Below are 23,115 nucleotides of genomic sequence, written 5' to 3'. Positions count from 1 at the left end.
CCATGGGCACCACAACAAAGAAATCTATATTAAAAAGGTACAATTAGGAGAACTGACAGGAAGAATCCTAAGGGTAGTAGATAGCAAAATATGAGTAGAAATGAAGGTTAATTTTACTGAAATATTAGTTATGTAACTTATGCCTTTGTACCGTAATATCCATTTATATAAAAAGGAGAGTCCAAATATTATAGAATTACAATAGTGGTTAAATATGCACCAGAGTTAGAAACACTGCCATATTTTATACTAAAACTCCACACTTTTATTGCCAGTTTTAATCTGAAACTAAAACAAAACCACTTTTAAAATATTATTTAAACTTCCACCTACAAACTCTAGATAGTCTTGTATAAATCTGCAGAAAAGAAGAAAGCAGGTTACTATGAACAAGAGCCCAATATTGATTTTTCTGCGGTGCAGTAAAGCATCTCCATTCTATTTGGCTGCTGTCAAAGCCACTCTTTAACAGCTGGAGTCAAATTGCACTATTTACAGCAAGAGCCCTTGTCAAGTGGACCATAAGTATTCTAACAATACACTATTCAAATGGCACTTTGCCACACAAATTGCTGACTTGATGAATACCCTATGTCAGTGACTAAGGCCAATATAAAAGTTTCATTTTTATTAGAGGTTTTACATTCACACATTAAGTAAAGCCTTCTTTGAAGAACTATTAAGCTATATATTTCAGGCCTTTTGACATTGAAAATAATTAAAACCTGTTTAAACACATCAAGGGAATTTGACAACATTAATATGGATTTTGTGTTAACTGCATTTGTCACACCCTTCTGTTATTGGCACTCCCACTGGCACGTGCAGTACAATAAAAGAATTAAAATGGCCAAAGCACCATGAAATCAAAGCATTCATCTTTTGTATCTGTGATTTACATGATGGCAAACGTTTTGATAGAAGAGACCCTTTGAAGTCACATTATGATCTGAGAGGGTTTTTTTTTCCTTCCTCCTTTCTAGCATGGGCTTAATGTGCCTTCTTTAACTTGCAGGGATTTTTATCATATAGTACTAAGAATACAATGTACTATAGTCTTTAAAACACAATATCAAGGCCAAATCCTGCTTGCATTTCTCATGTGATATAGTCTCAGCGTAGGAAACTGGGACTTAATTGCAAGAATAAGGCAAATGGGATCGGAATCCTGCTTTGCCACTTTTCATGATCTTTCATACCAATCTTTTGAATTGGAGCATCTTTTACATGCTTATGCTAAAAGATGGAGACAAAATGTACACTGTAATGTTGATACTTATATATATTTTAAAAATTGTGAAAGACAGGACAGGTCCTATTCATTATTTGATGGTAAAAAATGGTGTATTGTTAAAAATGTGTGATATTTTATAGCAAGCAATAATTATTTTAAGCTAGGGGGCCAGATCATCACTCCCAGCCAGAAGTATAACCTGAAAGCAGAGGGTGTCTATGAGGAAACATTTTGACAGCATCCTCTTGATGATCTACTCCATCTTCCCATTGTTTGGGCATGGTGTGCCCCAACACAGGAAAAGAAATTGGTGGAATTCTAGTGGAATTCTTTCCCATGAGTTTCAAAAAGAGCCCATGAGCCTCTGTACCTTCCCTGGCCCTCTGTGGCCTTCTTGATCTTCATTGCTAAGGGATCTCCCTGGTCTTGTCTGTCATCTAACGTACCCATCCTAAATCCAGCCCCACGTAGTCTTCAGCACTTCCTACGTCAGATGTACCAACTATCCTCTGTTTAAAGGGTGGAAGTGCCACAACAGTGACAAAACACCCTTCTGTTTGTTCGGTAACAGAGGTTTTCATGGGTGGGGATGCCTTCCATTTGTCAATCTCAGAGGGAAAAATCCAAGCCATTTAAAACACATCAGAAACAATCAATACAAAACAAGTTTTTTGGCAGACAGAGAACCCAACAATAATTTCCTTTTCAATAACAGATTTATATGTGGACAACAGAAAAGGAATCAATTACTGACCATCAAAATAAAATGTGAAAAAACCAGAACACACAGAACTTGCAAGTGATTGCTTAAGAAATATGTTTATGGCTACAATCTCCCCTAGCTCTGAATAATGAAGTTATCAAATTATCTAATATTACAATCAGCCAAAATGTGCTAATTAAGATACCTATTTCATAATCAGATCAAAAATCACTCTCTTGTGTTTAAGGGACACTAGTTTTTATTATGACAGCTGAGTTATATTTACTAAGTTTGAAAGTTAAAATACTTCATGCTTCACAGTTAACTAATATCACTTGTTTTGATTTTCATTATTCAAAAAAAAGCAGGAAAAGCAGCTCTTTCTGTTCATGTAATAGTGAAAATCAGATGCTGTGTCAATGGCCTACTAGTGCACCATCTGCCCTGCAAGATGCTCAGCAGGATTACACTCTAATAAGACTTTTCAGCAAATGGCACCAAAAGAACTTTAGACATCTGACTGAGGTCAGTGAAAGGTCAAAGATGAATACAATGAGTATACCAGGCACCTGTCTAAACTGAACTATGTATTTAAAATGTGTAAGTGTATTAAATAAAAAGTCTGAAAAAAAATCAATGATATAGGCCCTGATTCTACTGTTACTTCTCAAGAAGAACCCCCTGTTACAGAGATTAAAGGCTGTCAGACACTTGCAGTAGTAAAGATAGGAAGTTCAGCAGACAGAGATCATTTTGCTATCAGGTTTCCATATCTTGTATGCTCCTCTCGCTACCCACTACTGAGGAACAGACTTTTGATCTACATTGATAGATGAGACGCAATAGGTACGACCTGCTCTGCTCTACTGCCAAGAATGAAATTACCAAACCCATTAAAAAAAAGAAGTTATGAACTTGCACCACAGAGAAGCCTTGCATTTAAGATGCTGTATGTGAAGGATGCAGTGAATACACACACATTGTGATAGGCAGCAGGTACTGGAAATAGATATGCACAGAAACATTCTCCAACATCCTGGAACACCCCAGAAGGGGCGTTTTGGAACAAATAAAAATAGGGCTATGTCTATGTGAGGGGCTTTTCCCAGCAAAACTGGGCTTTTGTCAGGAAAAACCAGGCCGTTGACACGCAAAACGAGCTTTGTCTACAAAACCCAGCACGTCCACCGGCAGTGTTATACCTCTCCCCATTCAGGTACAATGCGTCTTTTCAGTGTTCTGTTGACGAAACAGCTGTGTAGACACTTCAGGGATCTTTTGTTGACAGAAAGGACTTCTGGTTCCCTGGGCAGCCCTGTTTGCAGAGCTTCCAGTCAGCCATTGTGTCAAGGAAGGGCCAGGCAATCTGTCTGCTCCCTGTCGACACAGCAGATTGCTCTTTTGATCTGCTTTTATGTGTAGACACAATCTGTTGACAGAAGTTTTGCTGGGACATTCCTTCCAATAGTGACTTCTATCGACAGAGACTTCTCATGTAGATGTACCCAAGGAATCTATGGGAACAAAACTCTAGTGATAGTCATCCTGGTATGACGGGAAGGGGAACCGGATAATACAGTAATCCCTCAATTTATGCAGAGGTTGTGTGGGTGGGCAGCCACACAGCCCCTGGCTTCTCCCAGCTGGGGGGGGGTGCGGGGCACACAGCTGCTTGCACCAGGATCTCCCATCTGGGGGATCCAGGGGTTGGATGGGGCAGTTTTGATTTGCACTTAACTCACATTAATGTGAGTTAAGCATGAATTGAAATCACACCTCTTGAGGGTTTACTGTAGTATACCGACACCAGGCTTCTGTGCAAATGCCGTTGCCCTCTGTTGCCTTTTCCCATGGGTAAAGAGGGTTTCACTCCAATCAGTTTGCTGAGTTTGTGCATATGCTGCCACTTCGTACCCCCTCCATTCCCCCAGCTTTCTTCCCTAGAACAGTATGAAATAAATTCTGCAACAAGTCTTGCATTCACTGCTTCCTTCTCTCCCACACAGACAGAGATTAGGACATGGTACAGACATTTGGTCCACCATTCATTTCTACCAAGTAGTGAACTATTTATTCATTCTTACCTGATCCAAAGATTTTTCCATGTGGGTAAGATTGTGGGATAAAGCACCAAGCTTGTATGAGCTGGAAGATTTGTATCCTGAATTTTTATGCTTTTGTGTATCTTGAGAGAATGGAAGTATAGAATCAGTCACTAAACACTCTGAATCTTCACAGGAAGTCAGAATTGCTTTTGCCATTTCATCTGTTTCATGCCGTTCTAGAGTGCCTGGAAAACAGAAAAGAACTTGTGAAGTTTTTTTAAAATCCAGTGTGATTTAGTGTACAAAGTACAGCAGATTGTCAGCAGTCACATGAATTATTATTGTAATATACTTAATTTTTACATTGCCCTAATATACCCAGATACAATTTTCTCCTCAAAATCTTTGCTGAAAATTTGTTATATATAGACTATGTGGAACTTACGACGTATTGTAGAATGTAGGAAGGCATTCTGAAGGCTTTTACAAAACATGTACTGTATAAAACTGGACAGAAAAATGTTATTATCCTGACCTGTGTTCAAAACATTTCATTCTCCCTCTCACTTTATGGTGAGATTAATGTTTCATGTGTTATTCTTGAACATCAAAACCTATATTTACTATATGCATTATGAACCTTGTAATCAATAATGAACACTTCTGAAATATTTTAGTGCTGTCCTCTAGTGTTTTAGATTACAAACAACAAGAGGAATTTATCAACTTTTCTTCCAGATTTCCAAGTAACATTTTTTCCACCACATTCAACATGTTAACATATATTCAGCTAATATTTATCAAGTGGTGTTATATTCAGGATTTTGATAGTAATATTAAAACCAAGTCTCTGGATCCATACTATTTGCATGCCTCAAGGGAATCTGGCTCTGTGCCTGGATTGTTATATCTAGAAGCAGAGACTGACAAGAGTTCTTTCTCCATGTGACACATTTTCTTTGTCTCGTCTCTTGCCTTTTCCTTCTCACGTTTTTCTTTAATCTTATTTTTCCTTTTGTTCTTTGGCCTCACCTTAGTCCTCCCCATGCTCTCTTCTAGCTAGAGTATGAACCACTAACATTCAACATTTGTCTGCTGTAAGGAAGCACATCCATAGCTATTTTCTTCTGTAAGCATAAGGAATAACGACACATCTCACACAGCACTGTATGGCACCTATCAATGATTATTTCTTAATGATGACGACTTTATTAAAACCTCCTTTCCAACTTTATTCTTCCCATTAGAAATTGCCAAGATTAGTATACATAGATAGAACATCAGGAAACAGAAGAGACAAAAGAAAATAAAAGCTTGTATATTATATTGGACCACTGGCAGTATAGATAGTGGAAACCCTATTCATATACAGGCATCTACTGAGTTCACATCAGCTGGACAACTCACATGGGTTAGGTAAATGGTATTTGGCTTTTAGTATTTTTTTAAGTAACTCCTCTCCTCCCCACCAAAGAAACATTTCTCAAACTATCTAACAGGGCTGGACTTTGACTTGAATTACACATCCAAAGTAGTATGAATTTCCCTAGAGACCATGAATCCAGAAATGCAAAAGCAATTGGACACTAATCAAATTATGAACAATTTGCACACAGAAAAATGGTTGTATTGGCACCAAATGTTGGACCAGATTCACTACCTGGTTTTATTCTGCTACTCCTTTGGCATTAAATCACCACATATTAGGACAAAAAAAAAAAAAAGCCTGGTTTAAAATTGCTTTACATTGCCATAGGATCATGACATGTTGAACCTTACGGACTAACAGATTTTTTTTGCAGCATAAGCTTTCGTGCAAAAACACCCACTTCGTCAGATGCCAACAAAAGCTTATGCTTCAAAACATATGTTAGTCTATAAAGTGCCAAAGGACTTCTTCTTGTTTTTGAGGATACAGACTAACACAGCTACCCCTCTGATACATGACACATTGTGAATCTGTAAATTTGGCTCATTATTTGCAACACATAATTAAAACAGCCTTAATAAGCAAAATATATTGTTAAACCAAAAATAAAGAAATATAACTTGATTATTCAGGACTTTGAGGTTTTTTATGTTTCTATGAAAGTAGTTTTTGTGAGCTGTATTAAATGTAGGTTTAAACTGATCTTAAATGATAACTGACTTGTTCTAAATGCAATTTACATTATATAGTATTTACATATTTAGTTTAAAATAAGATATTTGTATATACCTCATATTTCCCATCTAAGAAGAAATGACAAGAAACACTGATAGAAATTGCAAGTTTCCTATAAATGTCAGAGAAGAAAGGCATAAGGTATTTCAAAAGTACTAACCATTTGCTGTGAAATGGTTTCTGTTTCTAGGTCTGAATTTTTTGTAGCCTGCAGTTATCCAGCACAAATTTTCCCTTTCACTGCTACCAAATAAAAGTATGTAACATAGACATCCTACCAGTAATAGCTGGTAAAAAATATTGGACAGGGATTGAGGGATCTCATAAGATTTTTTTTTTTTAAGAACAGAACTCATTTTGTCAGAAAATTTTATTTCTTTGAAACCCACCCTCCCCTTTCATCAAATATATTATCACCTTCATTTTTTTTCAAATGGCCAAAGGAGCCTTTCTTTAAATTCTAGGCAGAGGGAAGTCAAAGACCCGATTCCACGCTCATATCAGTGTGACGCCACTGATTTCAAAGAGGTTACTACCAGTACTGATCAGACTTGAGCCCAATAATTCATTTTCAAAAGTAAGTAATTAAATCCCTTCCCACAAGCTGCCAGAGCCAGAGTTCATCATGAGTACTGGCTAACTACTGCAGCAAGTTTGGCAAAGTACCCAAGAGGGAGGATAAGAGCAGCCCAACAATTAGGCTATCCACAAACACCTGAAGCTAGGCTCTCTGTTCACTTATGTGAGCATGTGTCCCATCGTGATATTGTCAAGCACTTCTCACACATTAATTAATCCATCTTCACAATACCTGAGAGGTAAAAGCAATGGAATAAAGAGGCAGCAGTCCTCATCTAGATGTATGCAAATCAATTCACATTTGTGTGTGCATACCTGCCAGAAAACCAATACATTCCATCAGAAGCTCTTGGCCTCTGTCAGAATCTCTCATCCTACTTCTAACAGAGTCATCAGGCCTTTTTCACAATGGCTGTACTGTCAGCATTGTCCTTTGCACCAACATCACAATAAAGCTCAACACGAACTGGCAGTATATGCTTCCCTGTATGTATACCAGACAGTGTGCAAATGACTGCAGAAATGGGAGAACTAACTGCTTAATTTAACAAAAAAAAAACCCCAAATATACAAAAATCATACTGAATGAGCAAGAGATTTGACTCTGACTGCACCTTTTTACAAGGCCCCAGCATATATAAAAAGCGTGCAAATCATGTGTATCCCTTTATGTCCCCTTCCCAGTCTTCAACATCATAAGGTAGTATCTTCTAAACAGTTCTGCTGCTTGGAGTAGTTTTGCTTGTCCTTATAAGCTACAGTTCCTAATTATAACAACAGCTTTTGGTTTTTATGTATCTCTAGAAGCAGAGAATAGAATACATGGAGTCGGTCTGACAATAAAAACCTCATTGATGCGTCAACTCCCAGACCTTCCAGTGGGTATCAATGAAAGCTTGCTGAAACTACGCTTCCCACTAAATGCCAAATGTAATGCCACCATCATTGGTGCATATGCACCCACTCTAACACGCCCTGACAACTCAAAGGAACAATTCTATGAAGAACTCGACAGACTGATCAAGGCCACACCTGCAACAGACAAACTACTCCTACTTGGAGATTTCAATGCCTGAGTCGGGGCTGACAACGAGAACTGGAAAGGAGTAATCGGGCCACATGGTGTAAGCAAAATGAACAACAGTGGAGTACTCCTTTTGAGCCTTTGTTCTGAAAAACGACCTGACTATTACCAACCCTCTGTTCCAACAAGCAGATAAATACAAAACGGTGTGGATGCACCCCAGGTCTAAACAGTGGCATCTGAACGTTTATGCCATTGTCAGAAGGCAAGACATCCGAGACGTACTGATCACCAGAGTAATGCGAGGTGCAGAGTGCTGGACAGATCACAGATTAGTCAGGATGTCTCTTCAACTTTAAATCTCTCCCTCTCGGCACAAATGCCTTAAGCATGTGTGACCTGCTTTTAACATAGCCAAATTGAAGAATGCCCAATATTTCAACAATTTTCAGATGAGTCTTGATGACAAATTAACATCCCACGGTCAGCTGATCGATACTGTAACCGAAAAGTGGGATTAGTTCAAGCAGATAGCGACTGACACAGAAATAACATCACTTGGACCAAAGAAAAGAATACATCAGGATTGGTTCGATGAGAACCAAGAAGAAATATGTTCAGCACTGGAAGTAAAGACAAAAGCCTTTATTGAATGGCAGAATGACCACTCCTCAGCCTCCAAATGGGACCATTTGGAGCACCTTCAGAGCAAAACACAGAAAGACCTCCATCAGATACAAGACAGCTGGTAGGAGAGCAAAGCCAAAGAAATTGAGCACTATGCTGAGACCCACAACTCAAAGATGTTCTTTAGTGCTATTAAGACTGTCTATGGACCTTCTAAACCAAGGACTACCCCATTGCTCTCATCAGACAACACAACGCTGGTCAAAGACAAAGAGGGCATCAACGAAAGATGGCAAGAACACTTTAGCAACCTCCTTAACAGACAATTGACCGTGAATAATAACGTCCTCAATGAAATTCCACAACAACCCATCCTGACAGATCTTGACTTTCCACCTACTGTAGATGAGATTAAGAAAGCTGTTAGCCAGATGAGTTCAGGAAAAGCTCCTGGAAAAGATGGCATACCAGCTGAGATATATAAAGCGGCAAGTCCAGCAGCACTAGCAGCATTCCATAGTGTGATCATCAGCATCTGGAAGGATGAAAACATACCACAGGACCTCTGCGATGCTATTATTGTCTCCCTTTTCAAGAATAAAGGCAGCAAAGCAGAATGTGGAAACTACAGAGGCATATCCCTCCTCTCCGTTGGAGGGAAGATCATTGCCCGCATCATCTTGAACTGCCTAATAGCCACTATTTCTGAGGGAAATCTACCTGAAAGTCAATGTGGTTTTCAACCTGGCAGGATCACAGCCAACATGGTGTTTGCTGTCAGACAAATACAAGAGAAGTGCATTGCACAGAACATGCACCTGTATGCTGTCTTCATAGATCTGACAAAGGCGTTTGATACCATCAACAGGGAAGCCCTTTGCACCATTCTAATATGACTTGGCTGCCCAAGAAAATTTGTCCAGATGATATGCCTTTTCCATGATGACATGACAGGCGAAGTACTGTCTGATGGAGCCACATCAGCCCCCTTCAACATCGCCAATGGCATGAAACAAGGATGTGTTCTCGCTCCTGTCTTATTTAACCTGGTCTTTGCATGCATCCTTAACCGTGCAATGAAAGATCTGGACCAAGGTATATACTTGAAATACCGGCACGATGGTTCACTTTTTAACCTCCGTCACCTGAATGCAAAGACTAAGGCAGTGCAGAAACTCCTTTCTGAGGAATTCTTTGCCGACGATTGTGCCCTTATGGCTCACACTGAAAACAGTCTTCAGCACATTGTCAACAAGTTTGCTGAGGCCTCACAACTTTTCGGACTATCAGCCTCGGAAAGACAGAAGTTCTCCATCAACCTGCACCTGGATCAAATGCTCCTGTCCCGAGTATCTCCATTGACAGCACACAGCTTAAAGTAGTGGAGAAATTTAAATACCTGGGTAGGGTCATATCCAGTGATGTATCACTGGATAATGAGATCAACGCACGAATATCCAAAGCGAGCCAGGCACTTGGCTGTCTGCATGTCAAAGTTCTAAACCACCATAAGATCTGGATGTCAACAAAACTGCTTGTGTACAGAGCTGTTGTTCTCTCATCTCTTTTGTATGGGTGCGAAACATGGACACTATATAGGCGTCACATCAAGCAGCTCAAAGCATTCCACATGCACTGCCTTCATAACATCATGAAGATCTGCTGGCAAGACAAAGTGCCCAATCTTGAGGTCCTCGAGAGAGCCCAGATGACAAGCACCGAAATGATGATTATGAAGTCACAACTACGTTGGACCGGTCATGTCAGCTGCATGGATGCCAACAGAATCCCTCGCCAGCTTCTGTATGGTGAACTTTCCCAGGGCATCCGGCATATAGGTCGTCCACAGAAACACTACAAGGATACCATCAAAACCAATATGCAGTACAGCAGTATCTAACCTAGGGACCTTGAGGATGCCGCCAGTGACAGAACACAGTGGTGTGCAACAGTCAGAAATACCTGCATTGCATTTAAGGAAGACCGCTGCCGGTGTCTACAAGAGGCACGTGAACGACGTCACAGAGCATCAGCAATGCACAACCCACAGATTGCAAACTTCCCATGCACCATTTGTGGCAAAATGTGCACCTCTAGAATTGGCTTATACAGTCACCAGAGGGCACACCATGAGACCAATAACAGATGATCTGCACAGATTTGTCATCATTGAAGCGATGGACTACCATTATTATTATTAGAAGCATGCTGACAGAGTAGAAGGTAAGAGGGAATAACAAGACATAGGAAAATGGACAGGAGAAGACAGTGTGATGATGAAAGAGTGGAGGAATGGGAATTTGGATGAAGTGTCCAATATCCAAGAATAACAAAGTAGTTTATAAAGGTGGATGCATTTATTGCTTTTCCCTAGTTGAAGAAACCCAAACACAGAGATGTTATGTGACTCACTCAAGATCATATAGTGAGTGAGTGGCACAGGTAGGAATCGAAACTCAGAAATCATGATACTTGGACTCCAGATCAAATCCCTGGGGCTGTGTCTACACGAGAAAGCTCTTTCAAAAGAAGGGCTCTTTCAAAAGATCCCATGGAGCATCAACACACAAAAAGCATACTTTCAAAAGTAAATCGGAAGAACATGGTGCTCCTTTCAAAATCACTCTTCCTTTCCCATTTCAGGAAGAGTGGCCCCTTTTGAAAGCTTCTTTCAAAAGAAAACATGTGTAGATACTCCACAGGTCCTTATTTATTTATTTATTTATTTATTTATTTGAAAGAGCAGTCCTCATGGAGGCGATCTTTCAATCCTTGGCCTATTCTTTTGAAAGAGCCAGGGCTGGACACTCTCTTTCAAAGGAGCAAATCAATCTTTTGATCTGCTTTTTGTGTGTGGATGCACTCTTTTGAAAGAAGTTCTTTCGGAAGAGATCTTCCGGAAGGGCTTCTTTCCAAAGATCTCTGTAGTGTACACATAGCCTGGGTGAATATTATTTAATAAAACAAACAAAATTCAGTTAATTTGAGAATCCAACAAGTCCATTTTAACCAATAGGGGAATAAGGAACATGCCTTTTTCTATTTCCAGTCTCTCTAGCATTTCAGGAGGAGGGAGAAGGGGAGATGGGGGAAAGCAACATATGTATTGCCTCCATTAAAAAATAAAAACAAAAACATCAGAAAGAGCAAACAGGCAGCATAATAACAGTGATCAATATAAATATTTTATAAAGTAAATTATCTTCAAAGAATTTTATCTGGGGAACTCAATCACATGTAGAAGGGAATAAAAATATCTCTGAACAGAAAAAGAAATATTAAAAAACTCCTAACAAACCCCAAGTACACGAGAAAGAGGTAAGAAAATTCCTACCTTTTTGAAGCTGTGACCATGGCAACCAGACCTCATGAATAGACAGGAGTGGAGTATTTCACTCTCCTGGGCAGCTTTGGACCACCAACTGGGGATTGTTGCTACATCTTATTCTTCTTTTGGACCAAGTAGTACAAATTGGGTCTCTTGGTGTTAGTTCTGTCAGTGAACTTCCCAGGGCTTTACTCTTACTGAATGGTAAATTTCTAGTGGGGGATGGCATGCATATTATCATGCGGGTGGTAGAGTTGCTATTCGTCATATGTGCCCACGAGACCTTCTCTCTCTCACTCTGTGGATCTGAGGGAGCATCCTATAACTTTTCTCAGGGCTACAACCAGCTGACCCCAAACTAGATCAGTAACTCAAAATAATACAAACAGTCCTCAGTGTCCCAAACCCAACATCCACAGTAGTATCCTCATAGTTCATACACACCTCCAACACTCCTGCCATCCACAGATACCTTATTCTGCTCAGTAGATGGTTCAAGCTTTGTTCCTTTGTCTGAAGGCACCCTATTCTGACAGGGAAACCAGTGTTCCTACTCCCTTCCTTCCGAATGTTTCTCCTGGCTGGCCAAGAGAGAGTGGAGCCCTGCCTCACCCTATATTACGGAGCTCCTAATACCAGTCCTTTAAAGTCATCATGTCCTGGAAGCTTCTTTCTGAATGCTAACTCCCCAGGATCAACTTCACTTTCCAGTTTCCCAAGCATCTGAGCTTGTGCTCACACCAGCATTCCCGGAAGGGGTCTTCTGATCCTCTCCAACTTACAGGGACACTACACTGCATTATAGTGTCACATGGTGGGTATTCATTGATGTTACACGGCCTATCATATCATCATTGCTTTATATTTTCTATCACAGCTAAAGTATTGAAAAATCGTTCTCAATATTTTGACACGGAAATGACTTGGTGACTCAGTTGAGCTTTAGAACCTAGCAAGAGTGACCTAGAGGAACGAAAATTTTTCTTGGTATTAACTTTATTTGTGTTTTTCCTACTTGTCTTCAGGTGAAGTCTACATATCCTGTTACAAACTGAGGTTTGAGTTTACTGGTCAGAACAACAGAATGTAATTTTCCACTTAAGTTTCCCCCCTATGTTTAGCTATTTCTTTGCTTTAATGAAGGATTAGAAACTTCCTGCCCACATATGGCTGTTGTGTTTGACCAGAGGATCTCACACTACTTCTCATATCCTGCTGGAGTTATCAAGCCACAGTGAGTCAGACTAACTCAGCAGCTTTAGCTTCTTCATCAAAACCATCTTGCAAACTATGAATCTACTATCAAGCTATAAAGACAGTGGAAATGTATTTAGCACCTGTTTTCAAAAAAAAACCTTACTATTTGTGTCACTATAGTAGCAAGAGGCACCATACCTAGCCACACAACTGCACTGGAGATCTTAATCAGGTGGTTCAACTGTTGAAGGGGAACACTGCTGACATAAATGACTTAGTCCCCAAAATACACTATGATTCTTGTGAAAATGTTGCCAGCTGGTTCCTCCATGAATATCCTCCAGCTACAGGAAGAACCATACTAGTAGGAGAGCTGCAACACAAGCTACCTTTTTGTAATACCCTGCAATGATTTGCACATAGACTGGCTTAAAAATAAAGCATTGCAGTACACTTCCCCAGCCACTGCTGAACTCTAGATTCTACACTGAAGCAGCAGACAGCTTCTGTTCCCTTTGTACCACCTAGATGCTACTTCTAGATTGAAAAGATCTGTGGGCAAAAGATACGCAAACTGCGCAACACATTTGCATACCTCCTGCCTGCAATTCTACATGGGGCCAAATGTCAGGAAAACCACCTCTACAGACACATCCCTTTTTCCTCGTGGAATGAGGATGACTAGGATGTCGGCAGAAGGCTCCCGGACTTCTGTTGGGAGACCTTTGGGCTCCTAACAGAAGCCTACAATCTAGACATAGCCATAGCAAAGGGACCAAATCAGGGAAGAGACTCTGACTCTTAATTTTAAGCCTAACTAATCTTTAAACTCTTCACAACAGTTTAAAACAAGCATAAGGCAGTACATCTTCATACAGCACATAATAAACCAGTGAAATTCCATTCTAGGGAATGGTGTGAAGGCCAAGAGGATGACAGGGTTCGTACAAGAGTTAAGGAAGGATGGAGGATAGGTCCATCAATATCTATTAGCCAAGATGGTCAAAGACCCATTTCGTGCTCTGGGTGTTCATTTCTGACTGCCATGCTCTAGGGCTGGGTGACAGGCTGGATCACTTCATGAACTCCTCTGGTACGTTCAATACCTTTTAAGCATCTGGTCCCAGCCACTATTGGAAGCCCAAATATTGGGCTGAATGGACCGTTGTCTCCTGTTTATGACTGTGCAGGACCCATCACAATCAGACTTGAGTCCTGACTGAACACTGGGCATTACTATAATATGTACATGTAAAAGTAACACAATAAAATAATTAGACCACAGACAAGCTGCAATTTCTATAGGCAGAGGGTTCTTCCATGTCTCCCTCCCAATAACATACCTAGCATATAGTTGTATTTTAATTATTTCAAATAAAACTGTTATTAGAAGTATATTTTAAAGGACAAAGGTCACATTTTGATATTGTAACTTCCTGGACAGGGAGGTTAAAGAGAATAGATCCTCCTGGAGACCAGAGCTTCCTTGGCATAGGCAAAAGACAATGTTGTTGTTTTCTTCTGATGCTCAAGGATTTGTCCAAGCTCCAGTAGCTTTTACTACTGAACAATTATTGAACCATGTCAACTATGTCACAGTCAAAGTTACACAGCCAGATAACCATTTTAATTATCTAGTGCAAGCTAGGATTGCACTTGGGCTTGTCAGCACAAAACATAGCTTATCATGAAAACTGCAAAAGCATGTCAAATTTTAACAAAATGGCTGCCCAAACTTATGTCGTTTCCAAAAAAAACCAGGTGTATTCCCCTTTATGAACTATTATGAGTTGCCAGTTCAACAGATACCAGTAGATTTTGTGTGTATTTAATGTATACTAGTCAGCATTTTCTCTTCAAAATGGATTCAAGCCATAGGATAAAATAATTAGAAGAACCCCATTAAGTCAGCAACTTTCCACTGTGCATTTTATCACAATGTGTTGCATTTCACCTCTACAATAGTCTGACTTTCTGGGTTGAGTTGCTTTCTATCTACCACAGAAAAAATGAAATCATTCAATGTTTCATTGCACCTTTGCAGGACTCTGGTGCTCTGGGCCCAAGAAGTTATCTTGTGTTGGTTCAATAACGCAAAGCTGTGTTAACTCTCCCTGCAAATTTTTCCTTTTCTACAAAGAAGCACAGCTCTTAAAACATACATTTTTACCAACTATGACAAAAATCAAGACCTCACCCCACATGGTTTCTGACTTGACTACTGATGTTGAAGGTCAAACCACTATCCTTGAGGAAAAGAATAGCTAAATCACTAGAGGTTTTTTTTTTCTCCCTAAATATGAAGAACTCCCTTCAGGGGAGAGGTAAGAATTTCAGACCTCAATTAACTCCTCCTAGGGATGCAACAGGACACTTAATACAATTTGAACTATAGCTTATCAACTGTTAATTAATGATTTGGTACTACAACAGATGAGAAAGCTCCCTGTGATATGGTGTAGAAATATCATTTTGGATTCTGGTGTTAAAATTCACAAGTAATATAGATGAAAATAAAGTATGTTTTGCCTTTTTGTGTGAGCAGACAGATACTAAGGCAAATTTTATTGGGGGCATTTATGGAAATAATTTGAAAATTTCATTTTTAAGGTTAAAATAAGCCTTTCAATAGCTGATGTAGATAACACGGCTACCAATATTACACTGTAGCTGAATCCTCAAATGAGACGACTGGTGGAGGGTGGGAGGGAATGACTGTGTACGAGAGAAACTCTGGACTTTTTAAATTTTGAATCTGGGGACGGCTAAACTAAAATTAAAGCGGTGGAGAAATTTTACACCAATGTTTTAGAAAAAACCCACAATGCTATTTGCTGTAGGTCATTTTATGTATTTGAAAATGTCACATGACCACAGCTCTTAATGCATTTTTCTCTAACACATAGCACTAAAGAGTTACTTTGTTAGAAGTTTATATTGTTGTTTATTATCCAAAAATCTTTAAATCAGAGTTCACTAAAACAACTGGATACCCACTTCAATCAAGTAACATCTATCATGGAACTTGGCCACTTGGCACTTTTGAAGATTTATCATTTATCATCAGTTACAGATGAAGTTCATTCCTTTGTTCACATGAACTGCATAGAGATCGACCTGGTGCCCCTTTCTAACAAAACCATTTCACAGTTACTGAATCTTGCTCCAGCAAATATATAAATTGACTTGGAATTCTAACCAGGTGCCCTAGATGTATCAAACTTATTAACAAAAAAGATTTTAAATGAATTTTATACAAAAACTATGAATATACAGATATTTTGCCTCCAAATGTGTTTTACTGCTGCATGTAGAAGTAGCTAGAAAAAAGAACATTATGTAATTTTATATTATATGTGTCTATAAAAAGACACCAGATATACTGAGCAACTCACAACTAAGCTTTGCAGAAGTCCAGACCTTTAGGCTATACAGAATGTATTTTAAAAAAGGCAGTGACCACTATGACCTTGACCCCAGATACATTATAGCCCCCAGCATTTAAAAAGCAACTGCTGGATTTATCAGCTAGGCCATACTCACCCACTCAAATCTAATTCTGACCGATGACCTGAAGACAAACAGAAAGAGAGAAGAAGGAGAAAGAGAGAAGAAAAATGAAAACAAAGAGAGAGAGAGAAAGAGAGAAAGAGATCCTGAGGAAGACTGTAAATCACTAACATTTGCAAGGACAGAAGGGTTACAGTGATGGAATTATGACTGCCTTTAATAATTACCTAGGCACAAAAATGTAGTCAATTAATAAGTGAGTTTACCTGGATACACTTCTGACAGTTTCAGTAATATCTTCTAAATTATTTCCTCCTGAGTACTGGAAGAGGTGTTAAAACTTGGTTTTATAAGGGTTTCAATTCCCTTATAAGCATTAATATTATTTAATTAAAACAGATTGTCAATCAATGTCATTATGAAAAGCGGAATCACCATTTTTCTTTGTCAAAGGATTGATCAGGTTAATGATACTATAATTTTTGAGAAAATATTTCTGAAGAGTGATATAATACTGGATTCAAAAACAATAATTCCTCTGTCAAGTTTTCCTGAAAGGTACTCTACTGCCTTCTAAGCTTTGCTAAAGAACAGGGTTCAACTCAGTGCACAGAGTTCATATGCCTAAATTTTATAAATCACTAACTTATGTTATTTCTCTTCCTGTCACTTGGGCCAAAAATCACAAACACTTGGGAAACTTCCTAATCCAGTACCCACTGAAATCAACAGCAGTCCTTCCACTGACTTTGGTGGGCAATGAATAAGACGCTGGGAGCGCTATTTGGTTAGCTGCAGGAGGAAGCATCAAGCCAAATTCAACCCTTTTAACCCAGAGATACTGAGGCCAATGACAAGGGCGAGGAAGTCTGTTCTACAACCTTAGCCGAGAGGGAGCTGACTTCTAGCTCATGCAGTAGCGGCACATTGCTTTACTCCCGAAGGTAACAGGTTCAGTCTCTCCTGCTGCTGACCAGGGTATGTCAGCTTTACACCTTCTTCCTATCTGCTGAGTTGCCTGATGGATTGATACATTTGTAATTGGCTCATATCACATCCCTTGCAGAGGGGACATGGTGTCACCAACAGCACAGTGCATTCTGACCCTTGAAGCAAAGATCCTTCTGCATACTCACCCCCTCTCCAAAGGTGCTGGGTTTTACAGTAGAATAGCTATATTAGAGATCCAGGACAGCATGAGGCTGCCTTCTCAACTGTTTTTGACAGCATACTCAGGACTACAGCTGAGCACCCTTGGGATTTCCCCCATACTGTGCATTGGTCTGACAGCTGAGCTTTTTTCACCCTCACTCAAATCAGGCATATACTAGCTAGCAGGCTGGAGAGCACATTTGGTTGATTATATTCCCCCTCCCCATCGTTTTGAGGTTTTCTGACATACTTTATTTTACCTTTGGTTGAAATTCCTGTCCCACAGGAAATTGCAAAACACATTTTCAACCTGAACCATGATGAAAAGTCAAAAGCGAAAGTTTTCCCCAAAATGATGAGCTACAAACAATTTCAATTTGGAAATGTCAAGCTGTTTTGTTTTGTTGTGTCCGAACATCACAAAAAGTTCCTGCATTCCCCAAGTTGAAACATTTTGATACATTTCAACTAACCGAAATCTTTAATTTAAGTGAAACCCAAATACTAAACATTTTGTTTTGATTTTTTTCTCATGGAAAAAGGAGTTGCAATATAATGGTTAAAGATATATTTCCAATTACTCAAGTTCAAATGTTTCTATTCCAGTTACTTGAGAGCAAAAGTGTCCAATTCAAAGATCTCATCAAAAAATGAGAACAGCAGTGGGGAATAAGTAGTCTGCAGATCAGATATGGTTCGCCAGTGTCAGCACCTGGCAGGCTGTCGACACTTTACTTACCTGTGCCTCTAGAGGCGCAGGTGCTTGCAGATCCCATTGGCCATGGATAGCCATTCCTGGTTGATGGGAGCTGTGAAAAATGATGTTCTGGCCAGCACCCCTTCTCATCATTCCCACTGGCTGTCTGGCATGTTGCTTGATCCTGCCAGAGGGCAGGGAACTGGACTCAATGACCTCCTGAGGTCCCTTCCTGTTCTATGAGATGTGTATCTGCATATATTATATCATTTTTTATTAACACAGTATTTAAATATGGTATCAGGAAATCAACCAACAGAACAGACCAAACACAATGGAGCAGTAAAAAGTACGCATATTGTACCATGCGTATCAAAACTAACATTATGGCTGTGTCTAGACTAGATTGCTGTGTTGGAAGAAGTTTTTGTATGTTGGTAAGGTATGTTGTTGGGAGGATGAAATGCAAGAACCCTCTGCCCATATAAATTGCAGCTCCTCTGTGGTCCTGATTATATTACTTTTAAATGTACATATATATTATAAAGCAGCAGAAATGTAGCACTTTAGAGACTAACAAAATGATTTATTTGGTGATGAACTTTCGTGGGACAGACCCACTTCTTCAAGTCAATCTCATTTCCAATACAGACTGACATTTATCAGTATAGAGGACCAAAAAAAAAAAGTTGAAATAAAAGTAAAACTGACAAATGAAATAGGATTGAAGGAAGAGGGTGAGAGGTGGGGTGATGTTAATTGTCCTGTCTGAGATAATTACGAGCATCAAGGAAGGGAAGCAGTCCTTGTACTGCGTGAGGTACTTGTTGTCTCTGTTCATATACCACGTGTTAATGTGTCGAATTTGAATATGTACTCTAATTCACAAATCTCTCCCTCTAATCTGTTGTTAAATTCTCTGTGTTCTAGGATGCAAATTCACACTTCTTTAACGGGGCCATTCTGTGAAAGACCTGAGAATGTGTGTCCTGGAATATAGAGAATTTAACAACAGATTAGAGAGAGAGATATGCGAGTTAGAATTTATATTCAAATTTCACACATTAACACATGGTATGAACTGAGACAGGATTTTTTTCTGTGCAATTATCTATTTACATTTTCCTGTACTTTGATCTCATGTACATTTCTGTGTTTCCCCATTAACTATGAAATGTTATATGGAAAAATACAATTATTTCCTTTATTAGTGATTTTTTAAATTCCTTTCATTACTCTCTATGTAATTAAAGCACAGAATGCTAACAAGTGAGTCAAAGGTAGGAAACTGCAAACAAATGCATTAAAGATAAAGAAAACCAATTAATAAAGTGAACAAATATTTCACTTGATATCAAATTATAATATACCATTTTAAATATTACCTTTCACATTACAAATATTTTCTGACAGTGCATATGTTTAGATAAAAAGTCTGGAAAAGGGAAGACTGAGAGGGGACATAATAGTTTTCAACCATCTAAAAGGTTGTTACAAGAAGCATGAAAAAAATATTCTCCTTGTCCTCTGAGAATAAGACAAGCGAAGTTTGGATCAGACATTAGGAAAATCTTCTAGCCCTCAAGGTGGTTAAACACTGGAATGACTGCCTAGAGAAGCTGTGGAATTTCCATAACTGGAGACTTTTTAAGACCTGGTTAGACAAACACAAGACAGCAATGGTCTAGAGGGTGTTTGTGTCCTGCCATGAATGCAGGGAACTGGACCTGACAACCTCTCAAAGTCTCTTTCAGTTCTGTGAGTCTGTGAAATCAACAACGCTATCAACTGATATATTCCTTATGCAACAGCATCTCTACAATTCCTAAACAGACCAGTAACCTAAAGGGGATAATCTGTATCTTGTCTAAAATAAATAATGAGCCTTGGATAAGTTCATATGTCTACGTATTGTGTATAAGTTTTAAGTTATATGTTATATGCTAATGTCTTCAAGTTTCTTGTTTCCTGAAGTCTCAGTGTAGGGTGCGAGAAGAGTTTGTAACGGTCCCATGAGAGCAGATCGACCCGTCTGTGAATCCTCAGGAGAATCTAAACAGACCACTCTGTGCAAGGTGAAAGCTGCAAAACTAACTGCCATGGGAACAGCTGCAGAACAAGCCGCGCTTGCCAAGATTTCAAGGCTATGCTGGCAGTAGGCCACAAGAGATAGTGATAAGGAATGCATAGGCAATTTTAGGCAATCTTATGTTAATGAGCTCAGCTTTATCAGCTAGTGTTAGGAGGCCTGTTACAGAGCCTCTCCCCGAGCGAAGCTCCGGCGCGTTGGGTTTCCCCCCATGGGTGACTGCGGCGTCTCCGGGGCTCCCGTCGCGGATGTCATGCGCTTTCAATAAACCAAATATAGCACTCTCCTTCTGGGTGCAGCCTCGTCTCTGGGGAACCCGAGCCTGGTTGGCTACAATTGGCGCAGCGAGCAGGGTTCTCCAGGTACGATGCCTTTTTGGTCGAAAGCGGGGGAGGCAGGGAAGCCAGCGCTGTCCCTGCAGCGCATAACAGGATAGCCCTCGACGGAGCGATGGGGGCTGGTAGCGCGGATGGTGGCCTGTTGGGCGGCCCCAGCGGACTGTCCGGAGTTGCAGGAGGTGGCAGGCATGACGCCGATACAGCTACCTTCAACCCAGATGACAGAATGGCACCTCAACTCCTTGTCATCTTCCTGACTACCTCGCTGACCTCTGCCACACCTAAGCATCTCCTCAGGAATGCCATCCAGTCTATCGTCTCCACTGCTGGTGCCACGGATTGCTGGATGTGTATCCTGCTGAACTCCTCTGCCAGATTGGGAATTGAGTTTGTCCCTCTGAACCTGAATGATTGGTGGGACAAGAGCAACATCTTCCAGTGGGGACCAGTCTGGTTTGATGACAGCAACGTCCACTCCTACCTTCGCCGTGGCCCCTGGGGTTCATGCTGCGATAGGATAAGCCCCTACCTGGATAAGGAATCTGGAAGTTCTGGTTCTGGTTCTGGTTTTGTTATCGTACCCTGTAACAGGATGAGGCTTGCTGGAATTTGAGTCCTTGACAACCTTGTCGTCCCAGGTGGTGGGAGGGTGGAACTGAGTGTCTTGCTTGTAATTCCTCGGAGTGGAAGCCATCGTGTGCAAGGAAGCTCCAAGGTTAGGCTGGGCCCTTCTGTCCCGTCCTCCTAGCCAAGCTGGTGTGGGTAGAGGTAACCGGTTTGAACTGTCATGGAACTGGGTGTCTTGCTTGTAATTCCTCGGAGTGGAAGCCATCGCGTGCGAGGAAGCTCCAAGGTTAGGCTGGGCCCTTCTGTCCCGTCCTCCCAGCCAAGCTGGTGGGGGTAGAAGTAACTGGTTTGAACTTTCTGGATTAGATCATAATTCCCATCTGCCTTCCTGTCTAATTGTTCTCTGTCTGAGTGTCAGCAAGGGATGGGGTGGGTCACGGATACCTCTGAGCGTGCACATATGGGCATGGCCCAAGCAGCTACCCACTTCAAGTGGAAACACTACTTACAGCAGTGCATGCGCTTGGGAGCCCCCACACTTACTGTTCCACACACCCTTCTCCTGGGAACCATTACTTTTAACTTTGCTTTCACTGCTCTCATATGCTGTTGTCAAGTCTGTTCCACAGGTGCACACTGTGTTGCCAGAAGAGCATCAACCACCTCACTTGATTCCTGCTAGCCTCGGCGTTCACAAAGGGGTCGCGGGGAGGAGTGTAGGGTGCGAGAAGAGTTTGTAACGGTCCCATGAGAGCAGATCGACCCGTCTGTGAATCCTCAGGAGAATCTAAACAGACCACTCTGTGCAAGGTGAAAGCTGCAAAACTAACTGCCATGGGAACAGCTGCAGAACAAGCCGCGCTTGCCAAGATGTCAAGGCTACGCTGGCAGTAGCTTGCAGACCCTGTGCATGCAGCATGGATCCCCAGCTGCCGCAGCAGCAGCCAGAAGCCCTGGGCTAAGGGCTGCTGCACACGGTGACCATAGAGCCCCGCAGGGGCTGGAGAGAGAGCGTCTCTCAACCCCTCAGCTGATGGCCGCCATGGAGGACCCCGCAATTTCGATGTTGCGGGATGCACAATGACTACACGGTCCCTACTTCGACGTTGAACATCGAAGTAGGGCGCTATTCCTATCCCCTCATGGGGTTAGCGGCTTCGACGTCTCGCCACTTAACGTCGATGTTAACATCGAAATAGCGCCCAACACGTGTAGCCGTGACGGGCGCTATTTCGAAGTTAGTGCCGCTACTTCGAAGTAGCGTGCACATGTAGACACGGCTAAAAGGTTGGAACATACATTCTGTATGCCACAGCAGCGACTACCCCAAGTATAGTTTTTGAATCCTTAGGATCTACAATAAATGATAGATATGACTGTAGTATATGAAACAAATACACAGAAGTAGTCCTGTAAGTTTGCATTTTGGAAAAAACATGCATCAGTTTACCAGACCTATGCAACATTTGGTCTCACAGAAAAATTGAAATGACAAATATTTGTTACAAATTTGGTTAAAGGTATAGTTAAAGGTCAAGGGAAATAAAGATTATAATGTATGGCTTGCATATTATTTTTTATGGGTTTCTTCAGGGCACACATATGAAAAATGTCTTATATCAGGTCCAATATTAAAAAGATATTCTTAAAATGTAACTTTGCTTTTATTTCATAAACCAGAAACACCATTCAATATTTAGTGATTTGAAGTAGGGATGTAAAATCCTGTTTAATTAATTAACTAGTTAAACACTGATTAAACCAGGGTGGGTGTCCCAGGACTGTCAGAGCTCCAGCCCAACTGGTCTGGAGGAATTCCATGCCTGCCATGCTCCTGAGGCCGCTATGGACCAGGGCTGCT

General features: G+C 40.6%; 1 protein-coding gene across 1 annotated transcript in view; it reads right to left on the bottom strand.

Annotated features, from left to right (window-relative positions):
* WDR72 (WD repeat domain 72) overlaps positions 1-23,115 on the bottom strand; it is a 186,610-nt gene that overhangs the window by 126,000 nt on the left and 37,495 nt on the right. Inside the window, exon 13 of the mRNA XM_075007021.1 lies at positions 4,022-4,227. Within this exon, the coding sequence (XP_074863122.1) occupies positions 4,022-4,227 (206 nt within the window). The remainder of the gene's footprint in view (positions 1-4,021; positions 4,228-23,115) is intronic.

Source organism: Carettochelys insculpta, chromosome 12 (assembly GCF_033958435.1).
Source record: "Carettochelys insculpta isolate YL-2023 chromosome 12, ASM3395843v1, whole genome shotgun sequence".
Lineage (NCBI taxonomy): Eukaryota > Metazoa > Chordata > Testudines > Carettochelyidae > Carettochelys > Carettochelys insculpta.
The sequence above is the reverse complement of the archived record's forward strand: the minus strand, read 5'-3'. Positions and strand labels throughout refer to the sequence as shown.